The sequence below is a fragment of the Dreissena polymorpha genome, chromosome 6 (assembly GCF_020536995.1).
Source record: "Dreissena polymorpha isolate Duluth1 chromosome 6, UMN_Dpol_1.0, whole genome shotgun sequence".
Classification (NCBI taxonomy): domain Eukaryota; kingdom Metazoa; phylum Mollusca; class Bivalvia; order Myida; family Dreissenidae; genus Dreissena; species Dreissena polymorpha.
The window spans coordinates 13,281,398-13,303,192 of NC_068360.1; the positions used below are offsets into that span (position 1 = coordinate 13,281,398).

The following is a 21,795-nucleotide window of genomic DNA, read 5'->3' on the forward strand; positions in this document are numbered from 1 at the left end:
ATCCTGATGAGACGCCACGTCCTGTGGCGTCTCATCTGGATCCAAACTGTTTGCAAATGCCTTTCAAAATTCGGTTCCAGCACTGAAAGAGTTAAATATTTCTAAACAGTATTCATGCGTAATATACTTAACTATGACAACTCATTTACGTGCATCCTAACACCGTTTTACATCAAGGCTCTTGCTACGGGAAACAACTGATATATAACTGTATGTGCCACCCATTGTCTTGTCTATCATTGAGGACAATTATTTCATTAACCCATTTATGCCTAGCGTCTAGAAAAAGGCCTTGGCAAACAGCGTAGACCCAGATAAGACGCCGCATGATGCGGCGTCTCATCAAGGTCTGCGCGGTTTGCTTAAAGGACTTTCTATAGGAAATATTCTAAATATAGAAATAAATATACTAGACATCCCTAATTTTGGAAATAAATTGATCCAATTTAGAAGGATGAGAGAGTCCACTAGGCATAAATGGGTTACAAAAACATAAGTGTCGTCGTAGCGCATCTTTTGCCTCAAATGGTAGACACAAGTATGGATCAGGTGACAATATACTTTTATCTCGCAAGAGCTTAATGATGCACGGAGATACAAAATACAAACACATTAACACGCACACATGCGACTCTTTTCTGGTATATACGAAATATATAAAACATATTAAAACATGTTAATATCAGCATTTCATGGCAATATGCAAGTATACAAAAATGCGTTCTTTGTCATAAAATGGCATGTCTCTTTTACACTCGGATTCTTCCTTTTTGATCGGTTGTTCAAATTAAATGTCAGGGAAATAGCATGCGCTGATACACGTTACGCGATCTCACAGACATTTTAACGATTGAAAATAACCCAGATAGATGATTGGAGATATGGTCTTTCAATCGAATGTTATACGACACACCTTTAATTTCAATTGTAGCAAGCCACGCTGAGATGGAACTGATTGCTTGCTTCAATATCGCGATTTATGTTTGGATTACTCAGTATTACTAATGGATTGATTGTTCGTGACTTTTTATTGAATAGACCACGTGTATAAACTACATTTCTTTGTTCAGGTTTACTGTTTCGCATTTTTAAATTAATACTCGCAATGCAGATACATACAATGCCATGCGCTGTTTTAACAGAATATTTGACTACGAAGTCGTGTCATTCTTGATTATAATTCAACACGATTTACAAAACACCAGCATTGCGTCTTTGTTGCACCATTGTTCACTGTAGTTGCCTAACGGTGTATTTTAGATGCTGAGCAGTAGCCTGATCGAGCGGCCGGACCTGATAAAGGCGTCCACAGGGGAGAAGCAGTCCGCGAACCGCTCCCTGGCCAGCCTCCACGAGTACGCCGATATCACCGACACCGCGAGATACAACGTATGTTACTGAACATGAGTATTTTCTAGGGAGACAATGTATACATTTTGCTGTTCACTAATTATATCTACATGTTGATCTATGTAATTACTACACTAATAGATGGGATTTATCTTTGAATCTTGGACGGGATTCCACCGCAGGGCAATTTTCCTTGTTTAACCGGGCCTTATATATCATCCTCGAATGAGACATGTTCACCATTTAGAAGTTCTATACAATTTTCACAAATGTACGGCCGTAATAAGACACTTTGTTCACATGCGATCACTGTGTCACTGTGTCTTAGTTTGGAACACATGCAGTGCTGTTAAATAACCCGATGATTGTGTCTGTATGCCCATTGTCATGTGGTCATTGATCGCAGTCATTTACTTGAACATTTATAAAAAAAATAGAGTGTTTTCAATTAAGTTTCAAATTGATCGCTTACAAGTCATTTAATGCCACGTTTTATTAAACGACTAGATGACGTTTTTTAGGGAGCGAGACATTAGCTAAATTTCTTTAAAATTTCTCGGACGTGAAAGAAAAACAATTCATATCTTTTGTATCACATTGTTACGAAAACATATAAATGCTATGAAGACGCGATGATACAGTTTACCAAGATGTAGCTCGACAACAATGACCTGGCACTCATAACTCCATAATCATAAACTTTACACTTGGATTGTGGTCTTTGCAGTCGGAGTTGTTCGTGCACGTTTTGCACTTGTTTTACGAGGTCATAACAGTAAAAGGTTCAATCAATTCTACATGCATGAACAAGATAAGTATTGATGCAAAGCATCAAAGGGCGTCGGGAATTTTAGTGTAAAAGGCACTCAATGAAGATACATTGAACGTTTTTTTTCTACTGTAAATATTAATACTGTCACGAGCCGAGCGGTAGCTGTGATTTTACTTCAATTTCTTTAACTTTTCCAAACTTGAAGCTTTTGTTCAAGTTTAACATGGAACTAAAATGGACTCTGATAAACAGTAAACTAAGAATAACATTTTGCCTATTCAGTTGTTTTAAAATTGTCAAAAAAATATACAAACTCAAGATTTATAACCTTTCTAAATTTTATTCATTCATAACGAATAAATAAATAACAACTTTCAATATATATATTTCTTAACAGACAGATTAATTTTCAGACATTTACATTATAATACAGCAATATACACGTACATGTGTCATGTTAAGTATTTGCACTTTCTATTTTATAATGTTCTAAAAAAATGACAAATGCAATTTTTAAGTATTTATAAAATTCAGTCTTAATTTTAATAGCTAAGTCTTATTGAAAACTGTATTTTAAATGCTTATATAAGAAAAATAAAATAGGTCTCACACCTAGGAAAACAAAGTTCAGAGTCCTTGAATGAGAATTTTCAGTGCCTTTTATACTCTCCAAAAGCGCACACATAATGTTGTGCAATAATAACGTAAAAGCGCACATATGAATTGTGCACAAAAATCGCACAAACAACGCGCAGCAAAGCGCGCAAGAGCGCACAATAGAATTTGAGCGTTCTTGACACGGTAAATGTCACTGATATTAAAACGATATTTCTGACAATATTACTATGAAACAGAAGTAAAATACATATCTATTAAATAAATAAATCATTTATAAAGACAACAATTACCTTTTTAAACAATTTTTAAGAAGGAATACGAGTATTTAACAAATGATATCGTATGACTAGTCTGTCAAAATACTGTAGTCACTGTAAACTACCCAGAGTGCACTTATGTCAGCATCAGGAAATCAACTTCCTGTTTATGCAAAAATGGCTGCCACATTAACAGACGCTAATAAAATGAGACTTTTAAAAAGGATATTATAAATAATAAAGAAGCGCAAAAGGTAGGCATCGGCTGTTATCAGCTCTAACTTCCACACAGCATCCAATAAAAGCATTAAATAACAGTGACATAGTCATTTAGATGCAAAACATAAACGGTAAAAATGAACTATGTACATGTACATAAACACATGTTTTCATAAACAATCTAGGGCATGACATTACCCCTCCTTCAATTTTAAAGGTCCTCCTTTAAATAATTAAGTAATTAAAAATTTGTACGTTAACCCTCTAACAGTTACAATATCAGTAAAACTGTAATATATAAAAAAAAATGAACACTTTGTTCAGTGTGATTTAGAGCATGTTTTAAGGTACAACACAGTGTTATGTTTCACTGCTTAAAGCACAAGAACTACCATACAACAAAATGCTGTAAAAACAATCACAACAAATTTCAATCCTATGTACAATAATAAATTATTTGAGATCAGAGAAAGTCAATATAAATAATGTGATGACTAGACTTCCAATTTGTACAAGTAAACACAATGTAAATAATTTAACTGACTGTTCAGCAATATTTTTACATACAACAAAAAAAATTACTCTCAAGAAAATCTTGAATACCATATTTCAACTTGAATACCAAAGTTAATTAGTCAACATGTATTCACTTGCAAACATTTATACTTAAATAATTATTAAACCTTCTAAACAAAATGACTAGATAATTTAAAGCACTAAATGATACAATCCTGAATATGCAAAGCTTTAAAAGATGTTATTCAAGGTTTATTGTAAGTGAAATGACAATGTTTCAATGTTTCAGACAACTAATACATACGACGATGCACGAATCTTCTGTCGCGGTGGTTTTCCTTGTCATGTCTGTCCCTTGAGTCGTGATTTCTGGGGCGCAAAGGAGAACGGTCACGGTGCTGGTTGTATCGGACGGTAGATGTTTCAGTTGCAGAATGGTCAAGACGGTGATGGGTGTTGCTGTGGCTGTAATCCGGATGATGATATGTGGGTGGGGGACACTCAGCTGCTGGTTGTGTGGGTTGGTTTTGACTCCTCAGGATGTCAGTGAGGTCTGCCATGCTCTTTGTGAAGTCACAATTGAAGCGATACTGCTTGTTGATTTCTGTGTGTATATTTTTCAAGTTGTTATTGATGTCTGCCAACACAGCCATCAGTTCATTGTGTCTTTTAACAGAAGAGTTGGATGAGACTGATGATGAAGATGATGAAGAGCCAGATGAAGAGCTGGAGTCAGATGTTGTTTCAGGGGCAAGAGCACGACATTCTTCGATGGTTGCCTGAGTGGTCAAAGGATCTTCTTGGTCGATTGTGGCTTGAGGTGCTTCTAATTGTGCGGTGTGAGATGGTGGGAGGCTGGTCAGGGTTAGTTGATTTGGTGCTAGCGTTGGGGTGTTTGTTGATGTTCCGATGACATTGATCAGTTGTTGCAGGGGGCCAATGCATTCCGAGAGGTTGACATAGGTGATAGGTTGAGGTTGAAATGTCTGAAGAGGAGTTAGTCTGGATGGTTGTGCTGGAGAAGATTGCTGTAGGAAAGGAGACGGTGGCCAGTTGCTGACAGGACTCAGGTCTGGAAGCACAGACTCTATGGCTTGAGACAGAATGTCAGGCTTCTTGGAGATGGAGAGCCAATGGCGTTTGCTTTCTTCAGCAGAAAGGACAGCAACATCCCGGTCAGTAATGAGATATGGAGATTGATTACTGACAAGGAACTCTGGACTGTCACGGATGTTTTTCTCCTGGAGCACAAGTGCATGACGACGGAAACTGTGAACATGCTTTTCCAGTTCTTCGCGTTTGAAACATCTGAAGAGGCACAGACGACAGTAGTATGGAGCTTGATCCAGACTCATGTGCTCCTTCAGGAAATGGTTGTACACGCGGTATTTTGCCTCAATGTACACTTTGTCCATCCGATGGTAGCATTTCAGGCACTGATAGGCGCGACGACGTTGACTACTGGATGAGAATTGAGACATGATGGCAAGATGATTGGTTTGTTGACTGAAAATGAATAACATGCATGTTGTTACTTTTCTTCTGAAACATATTTTTAATCACATCACATCACTTACAAATAACTGTTCTCCACTTATGTCTTTGGATTATGTATGCTTTAACATTGTATATTTCCTTTCGCCGAAATTAAAATTAAAAAAAATAAATAAATAATTGATTTCGTTCAAATTCTGATGCTTTAACACTCAATTACACTTAATCATTTCACTGACGAAAATTCAAATGCAAAATATCAACAACGCTCAAATTCACTGCTGTGCTTTCTGTTACACTGTTAACTTGATAACGATTATTTTGTCAGACTCAAAACCCGTTCTCATTCTTAATCATTGCATTTTATCAATCGGTTCCCGGCTCATTGCCCATCACACATGGTGATTCATTCCCGACCATACTTAAGGTCAATCTTTCCCTATTCAATACCGTGAATAGCCGTTCTTAAGACTTTAAACAACTCTCTGACATTTTAACTTCACAACTTTATCATGCCACAAGTTAACTATACATCTCTTCTATAACAGAATCACATTAGCACTATTCCATCACAAATACTGTTTTCTTTTGTTGACATTACTTATTACAACAATCGCAAGAGCTGATTTTTTTCCATAACTATGTATCCATTGTGATTTTTGAGGTGCAAATACTTTTACAGTTTTAAAATACACATTTTTAAGACACAAATAAATAAACAATAATTATAATCTTTTTCTCTGCATTATCTAATGCAATGAAGTTCATACAATCTTGGTTTACACTCATGTACATCACTAAAACAAATTTTTTAACTGCACACAAAATATATTAAAACACAATATGAAACATCATGGTTTAAAATTTTAACTTCCGTTGTTCTTTCAGAATCCATTTTGGCACTTGATCTCCTTCGTATGGCTTGAGTTTATTATGATGAACAATTTTTTCATTTCCTTGCTTGTCTAGTTGTAACTTGAAATTCACTTCTGAAATTTTCTTGCTCACCAGGAAAGGACCATCATATGTTCGTTTTAACTTCGGTGCTATTCCAGGCTTTCTTGCTTCATTGAGATACCAAACAACATCACCAGTGTTGTAAATGTTTATTGACACTCTTGCATCATAAATTGCTTTGTTGCGCTTGGCAGCAGTCCCAAGGTGATCCCTTGCTACCTGATGTGCCTTTTGAAATCTTGACCGCAGCCAGTCGACATAATCTCCGTACGATGTAATAGTGTTGTTGTCGCATGTTGTTATGCTACCGAACACCAACTCTGATGGTAAACGGACTTCTCTGCCAATGGTAAGAAGGTTTGGAGTCAATGTGGTCGACTCACTAGGTGTGGCTCTATAGGCTCCTGCGAGGCATCCTAGATTCTTATCCCATTGGTCTTGTTCTCCACAAAGGTATGCCTTTATCATACGCACCAAGGTCTTGTTAAAACGCTCTGTTTGGCCGTTGCACTGTGTGTTTCGTGGACTGGTCCTTATCTTTCTTATCTCCAGCATTCTACACAACTCCTTGAAGACCTTGCTCTCGTAGTTTCGACCTTGATCGCTAAGGATGTTTAGCGGACAACCCCATCTTGAAATGTATTCATTGAGAATGCAAGATGCGCACGTCTCTGCACTCTGATCAGGTACAGCTATTACTTCAACATATTTGCTGAAAAGATCAGTTAGCACCAGAATATATCTGTTACCACGTTCTGTGAGCGGCAGTGGACCAAGATAGTCTGTTGCAAGCACATCAAATTGTGCACCTGTTGTAATTTAACACATAGGCGCTCGAGGTGTCTTCATTGGCTTTTTGTTCGCAGCACATGTGTCACACCTCTTAACATGCAAAAGGACATCAGTCTTCATTGCATACCAAAAATACCGTTGCCGAATTTTCTCTAAGGTCTTCTTAACACCCAAATGACCTGAAATTACAGAGTTGTGATGTTCAAAAAGAACATCAGTTTTCATAACAAATGGAACAATAAATTGCAAGTGCTCATCAGTTTGGTTCTGTCTTATGAATTTCTTAAATAATAATCCATCTCGAACAAATAAAACATCCCAGAGAACCCAATAGTGTCTCGAAGCTGGGCTGAGTGCTAAGACGTCATTACAGCTGGGCCTTTTGTTTGTTTTTTTCGCCTCCAAAATACAGCTTATATCTGGGTCAAAAGATTGTAACTTTTGAAGGTCTTCTAATGATTTATTGCATGCCCATGGTACAAAGTTCGGAAGCTGAGTTTGAAGTCCTGAACTTTCAGGCTTGTCTTCCATTTGTTTTGTTGACCTTATTGGTTGGGTGTCGCACTTTTGCCCTTTGCAGGTTGCATTTACTGCAGTCAAACAATCATTAAAAAAGTCTTCATGAACCATGTCTTGTGCTTTTTTTGTGCACTTCTTACAAGGACCACACTTTAGAGGCTCATTCATGTCTTCTAAATTGCAGTCGCAGTCTCTTGGGTTTCTACACCTTGATAAGGCATCGCAGTGACCTTGCTTGTGTCCTGGTCTGTATTCAACTGAAAAGTCATAATGTGACAAGATTTCAATCCATCTTGCAATTTTTCCTCTTGGTTCCTTAAGCTTGAAGAGCCATTTTAATGCTTGATGGTCACTTCTCACAACAAATCTTCGGCCTAACAAGTATTGTCGAAAATATTCAACAAAGTAACGGATTGCAAGAAGTTCCTTTTCAGTTACGCAATAGTTTTTTTCATTCTTGTTAAGTGCTCTGCTTGCATATGCGATAACACGTTCACGGCCATCTTGGTTTTGGTGAAGTACAGCTCCAATGCCAACGTCACTGGCGTCAACGTCCAAGCAGAATTCTCCAACCTGAAGTGGATATCCCATTATATTTGGACTGATCAGAATCTTTTTGAGATCTTCAAAAGACCTTTGGCAGTCATCATGCCACTTAAATGTCACATCTTTCTTCGTGAGCTCTACCATTGGTCTAACAAGTTTGGCAAAATCTTTAACAAATCTAAGGTAATATGATCCCATAGCAACAAACTGTCTGACCTCTTTGACATTTGTGGGTACCGGCCACTGAACTATCTTTGCAACATTGATTGGGTTAAGCTTTATTCCTTGTTTCGATACCACATGCCCAAGAAACAAGACTTCTTCCTGTAAGATTTCACACTTTTCGGGCTTCAACTTCAATTCAGCAGCTTCTATTCTCTCTAAAACTTCATACACTCTGCTCATATGCTGGCTAAAATCGTTGCCAAAGACAATCACATCATCAATATAAATAAGACATGTTTCCCATTGTAAACCTTGAAGAGCAAGCTCCATTGTCCTCTGAAAGGTTGAACAAGCATTGTTGAGTCCAAACGGCATTCTCAACATTTCATAATGTCCATATTTACAGACAAATGCACTTTTTGGTATGTCTTCTTCTTTGAGTGGGATCTGGAAATAACCACTAGTAAGGTCAAATGTGCTAAAATATTTAGCACCAGCTACATCATCTAGGCAATCTTGCACTCGCGGCAGGGGAAATCCATCTGGTTTGACAAGGGCATTTACTCTTCTATAATCTATACATGGTCGGACCTGTCCATTTTTCTTCATAACAAACAAAATAGGGCTTGCCCATGGTGACGTACTTTTTCTTATTACTCCCTTGTCCAGTAACTCTTCTATTGCCTTTTTTTCTGCTTCCGCATAAGCCATTGGCACTCTTCTTGGAGCTTGTTTCACTGGTTGTGCATCACCTGTATTGATAGGGTGCTCTGTTAAGTTTGTCAAACCTATGTCAAGGTCATTTTTAGAAAAACTATCTTGAAATCTAATAAGCAGCTTTGCTATGACTTGTTTTTCTTCTTCATTGCAATTTTTAACAGACGTATCGTACAATTTTTGTAAGTGTTCTGGAATTTCTTTATTTTCTAAGGATATTTCTTCTTGCACCTTATTGATAATTTGCTCCGATTTGTGACTGAAAGTAACTCGGCGTACCGAGAAATTATTGTCCTCTTCCTCTGTGTGTTCTTGACCTTTAAGTGTACTTTTTATACTGTCAATTTGTTCGGCTTGGCCTAATACTGAGTCTTGATTAATATCCACACTATATGGGAATGGATTTAAAAGACGTATTTTGCTTGTCGGGTTTCTATTTATATCAACTAATACTGAGGCCATCTTCAATGGATATGTTTCACAAAAGTGTTGTGTAGGTTGTACAATAAAATCTGTTTTTTGAGACACATCATCTATTTCTTTACGCTCAATAAACACACCAATGACCGCTTCGCTGAGAGGTGGAATAATGAAATGATCAGCTGCTGTTACTTTTCGAACATCGTTTTTCATTCCAATTTGAATACATGGTATATTTTTGCCTTTCATACTATGACTCCCTTTGACAAAAGTATATCTGCGGGACCTCCATCATCATTTTGCAGAATGTCTATTCCTAACAAAACATCATCCTCAATTTCAGCAACAATCAATTCTTTGTACATTGAAACTGGCCCTATTTCAATATTAAAAAATGCTTTTCGACATTCTTTTAAAGGAATTCCACTTGCACCTGTCAAACAAGCTGATTTGTCTAATTTTAGGGTCCAATTTATTGTAAACTCTGTCTGAAATGATTGTTCTTGTTGCTCCGGTATCAGTTGTTAAAATAACTGGCACATTTTCAATATTACCTTTGATATAGACACCACTACTAAATGCTCTTTTGCGCCGTACAATTTCTTCGGCTACACTTGCTGAGTCATCAAGGCCATTTATGCTTGCCAGGACCTCCCCTCGGCCAATCGGCTTGGTCCTTTCATGTTTAAAGGCTGATTTTGATAAAAGTATTTTCTTGCAACTTGCCCATTCTGATACCTGGCATTCTTAAATGGACAATTTCTAGCAAAATGATTTTCTTGGTTACAAGAATAACACTTAATTGTCTTGGGTTTTTGCTTAAAACCATGTTCAGTAGTTTGTGGTTGTTGTTGGGCTTGGGTTAACTGATTTAGTTTTTCAAGAACTTGTTGCAATACATCAGTTTTTTTGCTTTTTGCAGCCTCTCCTGAAATATCAGTCTTCATGTCACATGTTTTGGTATTTTCTGAATTAAATTGCTTTTGCTGGCTCTTGTTTGGGACTCTATAGGCATGTTGGCTAGTGTCGTCATTATCTGTTTCAATCACTTCATAATCTATTTCATTTTCTGATCCCGAAGTTCTACGCACAAATTTTCTCTTTCTGTCATCGTGAAATTGATGCCTAGTTCTGGTTTGTATGTAATTTACAACATGGTACACTGCTTCATCAATGTCTTCGGGTTCCTTAATAAACTCAATTTCTGACCGCACTTCTTCATCTCGTAGACCGTCCAGGAATCTTCTCACTAAATCTTCTTGCCGTGTTCTGTAGTCTCTCCTTGTATGGGCTTTGTCATACAGACGTTTAAGTTCTGCAGCATACTCCTCAGCTGTTTCACCTACTTTCTGATCTCGTTTGCTAAATTTTACAGCAAAAGTTCTTGGAGTTTCTATGACCCTAAATATGTTGTTACTAACAAGTTCTCTATAGTTGGTTAAAACTTCATGATTCAGTTGAGTGAACACAAATTCACCAGCACTGCCTTGCAATTTTGGTAATACATTGTCAAGTTTTTCTTCTTCATTCCAATGAAGTCTTTCAGCAATAATTTCAAACCTGTTAATCCATACTTTCCACTCATCTTTGCCAGTAAAAGAAGGGATTTTCATGCTTGAACTGCATTTATGAGGGTTTACACTTCTTGTTTGCCTGTCATAAGACCTGTTCTCCCTTGGGTGCTGATAGCCAATGTCCCACATTTGTTCACCCTGACCTCTGTCATTACGGAAATGGTTATTGTTTGCTTCCTGTTCCTGGGGGAAATTTGTACTTGTTTGTTGTTTTTATCACATAAATTTGCTAGAAGTGTTTTAACATTCTGTAAAGCATTTGACATCTGATTTTGCATTGACACCATATTTGTGACTGCATCTTTCATCCAGTCGGTTGTATTGCCATTTGACATTTCTACGTTGGAAACACTTTTGTTTAATCTAGGGGTACTGGACTTAGATGATGTTGGTGCTGTTTTATTTTCTTGATATGGTTCTTCAGAATGCTGGTTAGCTGCTGTTCTGAAGAATACTTCATTCTCTTGTTCTGATTCGGAGTCTGACATTTTGCTTTCGAAGACTGGATTCAATCGCTGAATCTATGTAGAAATCAAAGATTCCACTTCGCTGCCACCATAAATTATGTCACGAGCCGAGCGGTAGCTGTGATTTTACTTCAAATTCTTTAACTTTTCCAAACTTGAAGCTTTTGTTCAAGTTTAACATGGAACTAAAATGGACTCTGATAAACAGTAAACTAAGAATAACATTTTGCCTATTCAGTTGTTTTAAAATTGTCAAAAAAATATACAAACTCAAGATTTATAACCTTTCTAAATTTTATTCATTCATAACGAATAAATAAATAACAACTTTCAATATATATATTTCTTAACAGACAGATTAATTTTCAGACATTTACATTATAATACAGCAATATACACGTACATGTGTCATGTTAAGTATTTGCACTTTCTATTTTATAATGTTCTAAAAAAATGACAAATGCAATTTTTAAGTATTTATAAAATTCAGTCTTAATTTTAATAGCTAAGTCTTATTGAAAACTGTATTTTAAATGCTTATATAAGAAAAATAAAATAGGTCTCACACCTAGGAAAACAAAGTTCAGAGTCCTTGAATGAGAATTTTCAGTGCATTTTATACTCTCCAAAAGCGCACACATAATGTTGTGCAATAATAACGTAAAAGCGCACATATGAATTGTGCACAAAAATCGCACAAACAACGCGCAGCAAAGCGCGCAAGAGCGCACAATAGAATTTGAGCGTTCTTGACACGGTAAATGTCACTGATATTAAAACGATATTTCTGACAATATTACTATGAAACAGAAGTCAAATACATATCAATTAAATAAATAAATTATTTATAAAGACAACTATTACCTTTTTAAACAATTTTAAGAAGGAATACGAGTATTTAACAAATGATATCGTTTGACTAGTCTGTCAAAATACTGTAGTCACTGTAAACTACCCAGAGTGCACTTATGTCAGCATCAGGAAATCAACTTCCTGTTTATGCAAAAATGGCTGCCACATTAACAGACGCTAATAAAATGAGACTTTTAAAAAGGATATTACAAATAATAAAGAAGCGCAAAAGGTAGGCATCGGCTGTTATCAGCTCTAACTTCCACACAGCATCCAATAAAAGCATTAAATAACAGTGACATAGTCATTTAGATGCAAAAATAAACGGTAAAAATGAACTATGTTCATGTACATAAGCACATGTTTTCATAAACAATCTAGGGCATGACAATACATTGGCCGATTATTTTAAACAAAATAGGAAAAGATACTGGTATAACCATTATCTATCATTTTGTGTTATAACCCCCAAATAACCAGTATCTATGGTGTTGTGTTATAACCCCTAAATAACCATTATCTATTATTTTGTGTTGTAACCCCCAAATATTTCATAGTTCATTTTATTTACATTGGTTTCCTTTTTTTACTGGCATCCATGTGCAGTTTTCATTAATGGAACAGAACTGTGTAGGTTCAAAAAATGGTTACAATAAAACAGCATATTTATTTAAACTAAAATGTCTACATCAAAACAAAAAGTTAACATAAAACACAAATAAAATAATATGATTCTACTGGGGCTCGAACCTTGGACTTCTCACATGTGAGGCCAGCGTGCAACCACTACACTACGGAACCGCTTGAAAAATCACCTTCTAACTAAGATATTAACAAATGACTGTAGTGTAACGGTCATCAATAAAGCAATCATTCTATACATAGATGGTGACGTCACTACGTTATTGTCAGTAAGACCAGTGTGTACATAATGATAAAGCAATAACCGTGTAATCGCTGTCGTCTTGTAAAATTGAAGAAAATACACGTTAACCAAAACTCGAACACCAAAAGTCTGCGCTATTGTTAGAAAAACCACAAAATAAATATATTTTGATTATGTTTTGTTACATACAAGACCAGAAAGTTTCACCAGTTCGCGTATTTGCCCAGTCCCTGTGATCTTTTATTATTGCCCAGTCATTAATTAAAAGAATTTGCTTTGCATTAATGGCAATAAATGTTGTAGTAAATGCAATAGGCACAAATGCAATACTTAATTACACTAATTTACACAAAAAATCACCACTATGCAAGATACTCTGACAACAAAAATACATTACATTGATCCGTAAAATATCTTCTCCTCCCATAAGCGAAAAAAAAACGTATTACATACTAGTCGCCGCACTTCAGTGCGACGCCAATAAATATCAATGTAGGATCATAAAAGACAAATATAATCAATTTTAACGATCAAAATGTTATTTTAAACTGCATTAAGAACGTTCGTAACAGTTGTATTTAACATACCACAAGATGTAGCATGTGATAAAACATATTTTTTTTCTTCGTTTAAGTCCGTTCTTATCCTTTTTAGCTATCATTTTTGTTTCATAACACTATTTGCTTCAATACTTCAATTTGTAATATGGATGAATCTATGTATTAATCTTGATGAATAGAACATGCAGAAATATGTGAGAACGGAAATACTAACATGACTAAGCGGACATATTCCCCTTGTATTTCTGTCATAGTACAAGCCACGCTGTCTTGAAAATGTACCGCCATGTTCACAACATCATGACTTGATATGTCTTCTCTTACCAATTACCATTGTTTTAATGGGTGTGTTTGACTGATTTACGAACATCCTAATGAGATATTTCTCTCTGATATGGTATCTCGCTTGAATCGGATTAAAGCACTTTATAAAACAGCGAAGTGCTATTTTTTTATTTTACCCGGTTAAAATACACGAATAGAAGTGATATGCTTTTGTGTAGCCACAAACTATAGAGCGGTATGCGGGTCAAAGTTTGTTTTTAGTTTAACGAACTTCCTTCGTATTTTTGCATCCATTGCAAAAAAAAGATTTTTCTTGAAATTGCAAATGCATTTTTGCAACTTTTAAGTTTTAAATGTTATTGTTAGTTTTGTTTTACATTCCTTACTTTTAGGTGCAAACCGTTTTGTTATATGAATTGCAATACTCATAACACTTGAAAAAGAAACTCGCCATAAAATACTAGCTCTATTGTAACTTGTCTTTAATTATTATTGAACAAAATAGTATCATATATCAGTATGTCTATATCGTTAAATCGAAAGTACATTACATACTGACCACGTGGTATTCGGAGGAGACCATTCTTTACATACAGGTATGATGGCACTGCGAAAATGGGAAACAATTAGTTTCAATTGACGAGACGGCCCTAGAAAAGCCAATTTAATGATGGAAATCCCACGTTGTTTTATAACACATAGTTGTACGCGTTTGGTTGGCAAGAATATTGCATTTTTTTAGTAATAGCGTCAGTCATAAATAATTTCAATTAAATAACAATAATATTTTTCTAAACATGGGTCGTCTGTGGCTACACGTGCATGCTTTTGGATTATGAACGTAATAATCCACGTCGGGTTGCCTATCCGTAGCGACAATAGTTAGCCATTAAAATAACAACATAATTATAAGGCACTTTTTCACTTCGGGTTGCATATAGCCGTAGTGACAGGCATCTTAAGAAAAGGACCATAGTTCGCCAGGTCTTGTTGTATATGGCTTCAGAAGTCTGCAATAAGAATGGGCAACTACAGTGGCCATAGACGACCTGACATGTTTTAGCAGGTTAGACGACCAGATGTGATGCAGTCATGCTTTTTAAATATCAAACCTCAGAACAAAAATTCATTACGTTTTTATGTCAACCTGTTCATGATGGCTCTATTTTTGTGCAAGATATTGATTTGATTAAAGATTTTCCATTATTCCAGGTCGAAAAAATATTTGAATAATAATATATTTATATAGTATAGTATATTATTAAAATTATTAGTAAAACGTACGATTTCCATGGAAACCTCTATGGATTGTTCCTTTCTCGTCTATGTTAATGAGTTCGTATGTTCGTGTTCATAATGTGAACAAGTAACATGTACACACAGTGACACGATAACATGATCTACGAACAGTCAAACCCTTACTGGTATTTAACAACATATATAAAAACAGATCAATTGTCAGTAAAAGATAATACTGCTAGGTAAGTTTCATACGCAATTTCGTTTTGGCGTATTGCAAATAACACTTAACAGTTATCCGTTAAACGATTTGTATGTAATATAAAGCGGTTTTCTGATAAAATAGTCGATATGTGGGCAACGAACATGCGATTTACAATAAGATCTGCATAAAAAGTGTTTTAACACAACTTTAACCCATATATGCCCAGCGACTAGAAAAAAAGGCATTGGCAAACAGCGTAGACCCAGATGAGACGCCGCATGATGCGACGTCTCATCAGGGTCTGCGCTGTTTGCTTAAAGGAATTTCTGTAAGAAATATTCTTAATATAGAAATACATATACTAGACATCTATAATTTTGGAAATAAATTGATCCAGTTTAAAAGGATGGGAGAGTCTACTAGGCTCAAATGGGTTAAATATCACGTCTGTGTCGTTAATCTTGCAGGGCGATCTCGTGCACGTGAAAGAGCTCAAAGTGAAAAACTTCGAGTTAAAAACCAAAGTTTTAAACGTCATAAAGTCAGTAAGTATATGGAGTTTAATACTATATACAGTATTCTTATTACTGGCCACAAAGGTATATTAAATTTAAAACCAGAAGGATTATGTGAGCACATGTTCCTTTGGCGACATACTATTTATATTATAAAAATTAACTTATATTAAAAAACATATGCATTGTATAATTTGACTACACTTGTTGCAATAAAAGTACACACGCATGTACGGTGTAATTCAAAGAGAGTAACGACGTAGTCATAGAATTGCATGGTTTTGTTTCTAAAAATCTCCAATTCAACCAATCCAATGCTACAATCTAATTCGTGTAATAAAATGTTTGATACACGCCATTTCATTAAATGAAAGGTTTTATACAATCAAATTCATGTAATGAAATGTTTGATACAAGCGAATTCATTTAATGAAAGGTTTAATTCATATAATGAAATGTTTGATACAATCTAATTCATAAAATGGAGGGTTTGATACAATCTAATTCATGTAATGAAAAAGTTTGATACAATCTAATTCATGAAATTGAAGGTTTGATACAATCGACTTCATGTAATGAAAGGTTTTCCCATCGATATCAGCAATGTTCTGGTTGTGTTTAGCTTCGCGAGATACGTCACGAAAATGTCAACGCAGTCGTTGGTTTCTATGAGGAACCGGAATCCCCCGCCTTTATTACCGACTTCTGCACTCGTGGAAGCCTAGAGGTAGGTATTGGGGACCTGTTGTGTGTAAAATATCTATCTATATACTAGGCGAACTCAAACCGAACTACTTGAAAATGAGTTAAACATTGAGTCTACAGCAAAAATACTCGACAATTAAATTCTGAAAATATAATTGTTTACCAAACGACTTGTAAGATGACACAATATGTAACAACAATAATGATGCCCTGAAGTGTTCTAGTGATATCTTGACGTTACACTGTTATTTTTTTATTTTTTTTACCTGCATCAAATTCTTCATGTACGTATGGGATCCACGAACCAATTCAAGTGAACACATTTGTAATAATACTTGTGCTATTTATAATGGGCATTCGTGCAAAATACAGTATTTTGTTCCTTTTTTACTCATGTCCTTGTATATATAGAACATATTTCACATATTCTGAAAGACAGAAACATGTAGATATTTTTTTCCGGATGAGTTACATGCCAATATAATATGACAAGGAACATGGATATCAGAGGCTTGCCATCGGATGTGGGATGTCACTCGTCTATGTTCTCTGTTTGTTTCTGTCAGGATGTTCTGAAGAACCACGACATCAAGCTAGACTGGGATTTCAAGGTGTCCTTGTTAACAGACCTGATCAGGGTAAGCTACTGATCGTACAGTTTCCTAGCATCGATACATCAGCATTATCTTCCCATGATAAGTGACGGTGGTGGTGGTGGTGATGATGATGATGATGACGATGACGATGAAGAAGAAGAAGAAGAAGAAGAAGATGATGATGATGATGATGATGATGATGATGATGATGATGATGATGATGGCAATAATGATGATTTTTTTAATCCAATCTATTTTGATACAATAAATGCAATAATATTCACAGTGAAATGTTGTTTAATTCGCATGGACCCTACGTTTGTTTCAAGATAATGTTGATCTCATGTGTACCTCCTCAGGGTGTCCGCTACATCCACAACAGCTCCGTCCGTTGGCATGGCAATCTGAAGTGCCGCAACTGCCTCATTGACAGCCGCTGGGTGCTCAAGGTCTCCGACTTCGGACTTTCCGGCTTCTATGGCGCCGCGAAACTGAGTCCTAAGTACCAGAACACAGGTACGACCAGACAATAGATGTACATGTATTGCTATACCGTTTTAGCTCAACTGAGCCCAATTTGCTCATGGTGAGTTTTTGTGATCGCCTTTTGTTAGTCGTCCGTCGTGCGGCGTCAACATTTGCCATGTTAACACTCTAGAGACAACATTTATTGTCAGATCTACATGAAATTTGGTAAGAAGATTTGTGCCAATAATATCTTGGACAAGTTCGAAAAGGGTTCCGGTTGGTTGAAAAACATGGTCGCCAGGGAGCGGGGTGAACTTTCCTTATATGGCTATAGTAAAACCTTGCTCAGGGGGCGGGGTGAACTTTCCTTATATGGCTATAGTAAAACCTTGCTAACACTTTAGAGGCCACATTTATTGTCAGATCATCATGAAACTAGATCAGAAACTTTGTCTCAATGGTATTTGGACGAGTTCGACAATGGTTTCGGTTGCTTGCAAAACATTACCGCCAGTAGACGGGGCATTTTTCCTTATATGTTTAAATATGGCTATGGTGACACCTTATTAACTCTCTAGATGCTAAATTTATCGTCCGACCTTCAATACACTTGGTCAGAAGATTTGTCCCGATGATATCTTGGACAAGTTCGAAAATGGGCCCGGTTGGTCGAAAAACATGGCCGCCAGGGTGCATTTTTCCTTATATGGGTATAGTAAAAACTTGTTAACACTCTAAAAGTCACATTTATAGACAAATCTTCATGAAACTTGGTCAGAACATTTTTCTTAATGATATCTTGGATGAGTTCGTAAATGTTACCAAAGTTTGACGAGGCTTTAATCAATTACTGTATAAAATTGCAATAAAATTCCACATGGATTCGTAAGTATTCGAAAATGTCCAGACCGGTAATACTGTGTTTCTGCCTCTACTTAAAAACTCTTCATGTATCTTTGGAACACATGTTGATTAATGATCATGATAATGGCTGAAGCATTGGGCGTAATGCGTCCAATATTCTTAACGATAAAAATATGTAAGCTTTATTCTGTTTTATCAAAGTTGGCTGATTATGAGCGAATATTTTTAACCAACAGAATGGACAAGCCCGTTTTAATCAATATTAAATCCCTGAAGCTGGAATTTTCTCTTCGCTCTAGAAATGCTACCTATCGACCTCTAATTAGGTCTTTCATCGTGTGAAAAAAAATCATGTTTATTAGATTATGGTATGGCGGGTGGTATGTCTTTCGGCGTCAAACGTGCGGCTTCTAGTCAATGTCTTCAGTTTGTATTGACCCAATCTTGATAAAAATGTGGATATAGCAAGCTTGGATGGAGGTTTCGACTTTGGTGTGCAGGTAACCTATAACGCAGTACTAGCTTGGAATTGAACGATCGTTTCAATTAAATTAAAACTAAAACGTTCAAACCCGGATTTGTATGTCAATACCAAGTTTGTTGTCGAATACTTTGCTGTTGTTGTTGTTTATTTGCTACTTTCAGTATCATAAATCGAATATAACAAATGGGAAAAACATTATGGTAAAGCATGCATTGTCGATGAATTTTCATTATCAATACAAAAATACCCGCATTGCTTCGCAAATACCTGAGAACGTTCTGTTGTGTTACAGACCTGCTGTGGACGGCGCCAGAGCACCTGCGGCAGCCCGTGCCGCCCCTGCACGGCTCGGAAAGGGGGGACGTGTTCAGCATCGCCATCATCATGCAGTGCGTCGTGCTCCGCTCCGACCCTTACAGCACATCCGGCCTCTCGCCCGCAGGTACACATTTGGACTGGGACAGTGTAGCCGGATATTAATGTCAACTTAATTCTGTTCTTTTAAATATTTTTGTTTGAATAGTTGTTTGTCTGATCGATTACAAGAGCTTGGTGTCATTGTGGGTGAATACACTTGGTAAGTCTGCTTTACCTACACTGGTTTGTAGCGACCAAGTGCCTTGCGCCTATCGCATAGTCTGCTTTCAACTGGTTACTAGTAAAAACGTGTCATGCGCCCATGTCATAGTCAGCTTTGCCTCCACTGGTTCCCAGCGACAACGCATCATGCGCCCATCTCAAAGTCTGCTTTGCCTTCATTATAAGTAACGAAAACGTGCCATGCGCCCATCTCATAGTCAGCTATGCCTCCACTGGATACCAGCGACAACGCATCATGCGCCCATCCCATAGTCTGCTTTGCCTTCATTGTAAGTAACGACAACGTGCCATGCGCCTATCTCATAGTCAGCTATGCCTCCACTGGTTACCAGCGACAACGCATCATGCGCCCATCTCATAGTCTGCTTTGCCTTCATTGTAAGTAACGACAACGTGCCATGCGCCTATCTCATAGTCAGCTATGCCTCCACTGGTTACCAGCGACAACGCATCATGCGCCCATCCCATAGTCTGCTTTGCCTTCATTGTAAGTAACGACAACGTGCCATGCGCCCATCTCATAGTCAGCTATGCCTCCACTGGTTACCAGCGACAACGCATCATGCGCCCATCTCATAGTCTGCTTTGCCTTCATTGTAAGTAACGACAACGTGCCATTCGCCACCATCTCATAGTCAGCTATGCCTCCACTAGTTAGTATCGACAACGTGTCATGCGCCCATCTCATAGTCAGCTATGCCTCTACTGGTTAGCAGCGATAAAGTGTCATGCGCCCATCTCATAGTCTGCTTTGCCTTCATTGTAAGTAACGACAACGTGCCATGCGCCCATCTCATAGTCAGCTATTCCTCCACTGGTTACCAGCGACAACGCATCATGCGCCCATCTCATAGTCTGCTTTGCCTTCATTGTAAGTAATGACAACGTGCCATTCGCCACCATCTCATAGTCAGCTATGCCTCCACTGGTTAGTAGCGACAAAGTGTCATGCGCCCATCTCATAGTCAGCTATGCCTCCACTGGTTAGCAGCGATAAAGTGTCATGCGCCAATCTCATAGTCTGCTTTGTCTGCATTGTTAGTTACGACTACGTGCCATGCGCCTATCTCATAGTCAGCTATGCCTCCACTGGTTAGTAGCGACAAAGTGTCATGCGCCCATCTCATAGTCAGCTTTGCCTTCATTGTAAGTAACGACAACGTGCCATGCGCCTATCTCATAGTCAGCTATGCCTCCACTGGTTACCAGCGACAACGCATCATGCGCCCATCTCATAGTCTGCTTTGCCTTCATTGTAAGTAACGACAACGTGCCATGCGCCCATCTCATAGTCAGCTATGCCTCCACTGGTTAGTAACGACAACGTTCCATTCGCCCATCTCATAGTCAGCTATGCCTCCACTGGTTAGTAGCGACAACGTTCCATGCGCCCATCTCATAGTCAGCTATACCTTCACTGGTTAGTAACGACAACGTTCCATGCGCCCATCTCATAGTCAGCTATGCCTCAACTGGTTAGTAGCGACAACGTTCCATGCGCCTATCTCATAGTCAGCTATGCCTCCACTGGTTAGTAACGACAACGTGCCATGCGCCTATCTCATAGTCAGCTATGCCTCCACTGGTTAGTAACGACAACGTGCCATGCGCCTATCTCATAATCAGCTATGCCTCCATTGGTTAGTAACGACAACGTGCCATGCGCCTATCTCATAGTCAGCTATGCCTCCCCTGGTTATCAGCGACAACGCATCATGCGCCCATCTCATAGTCTGGTTTGCCTTCATTGTAAGTAACGACAACGTGCCATTCGCCACCATCTCATAGTCAGCTATGCCTCCACTGGTTAGTAGCGACAAAGTGTCATGCGCCTATCGCATAGTCAGCTATGCCTCCACTGGTTAGTAACGACAACGTTCCATGCGCCCATGTCATGGTCTGCTATGCCTCCACTTGTTAGTAACAACAACGTTCCATGCGCCTATCTCATAGTCAGGTATGCTTCCACTGGTGAGTAACGATAACGTTCCATGCGCCGATCTCATAGTCAGCTAAGCTACTGGTTAATAGCGACAACGTGTCATACGTCAATCTCATAGTCTGCTTTGCCTTCACGTCTGCGTCCAATTAACATATTTAAACTGATCAACAACACACACTTGTATTAGTAACTTCGAACGCAGGAATCGTGG

General features: G+C 37.6%; 1 protein-coding gene across 1 annotated transcript in view; it reads left to right on the plus strand.

Moving 5' to 3' along the window:
* LOC127834295 (retinal guanylyl cyclase 2-like) overlaps nucleotides 1–21,795 on the plus strand; it is a 131,482-nt gene that overhangs the window by 93,661 nt on the left and 16,026 nt on the right. The window contains exons 6-11 of the mRNA XM_052360016.1: nucleotides 1,261–1,389; nucleotides 15,878–15,955; nucleotides 16,548–16,652; nucleotides 17,197–17,268; nucleotides 17,586–17,742; nucleotides 19,335–19,484. Coding sequence (XP_052215976.1) covers nucleotides 1,261–1,389; nucleotides 15,878–15,955; nucleotides 16,548–16,652; nucleotides 17,197–17,268; nucleotides 17,586–17,742; nucleotides 19,335–19,484 — 691 coding nt within the window. The remainder of the gene's footprint in view (nucleotides 1–1,260; nucleotides 1,390–15,877; nucleotides 15,956–16,547; nucleotides 16,653–17,196; nucleotides 17,269–17,585; nucleotides 17,743–19,334; nucleotides 19,485–21,795) is intronic.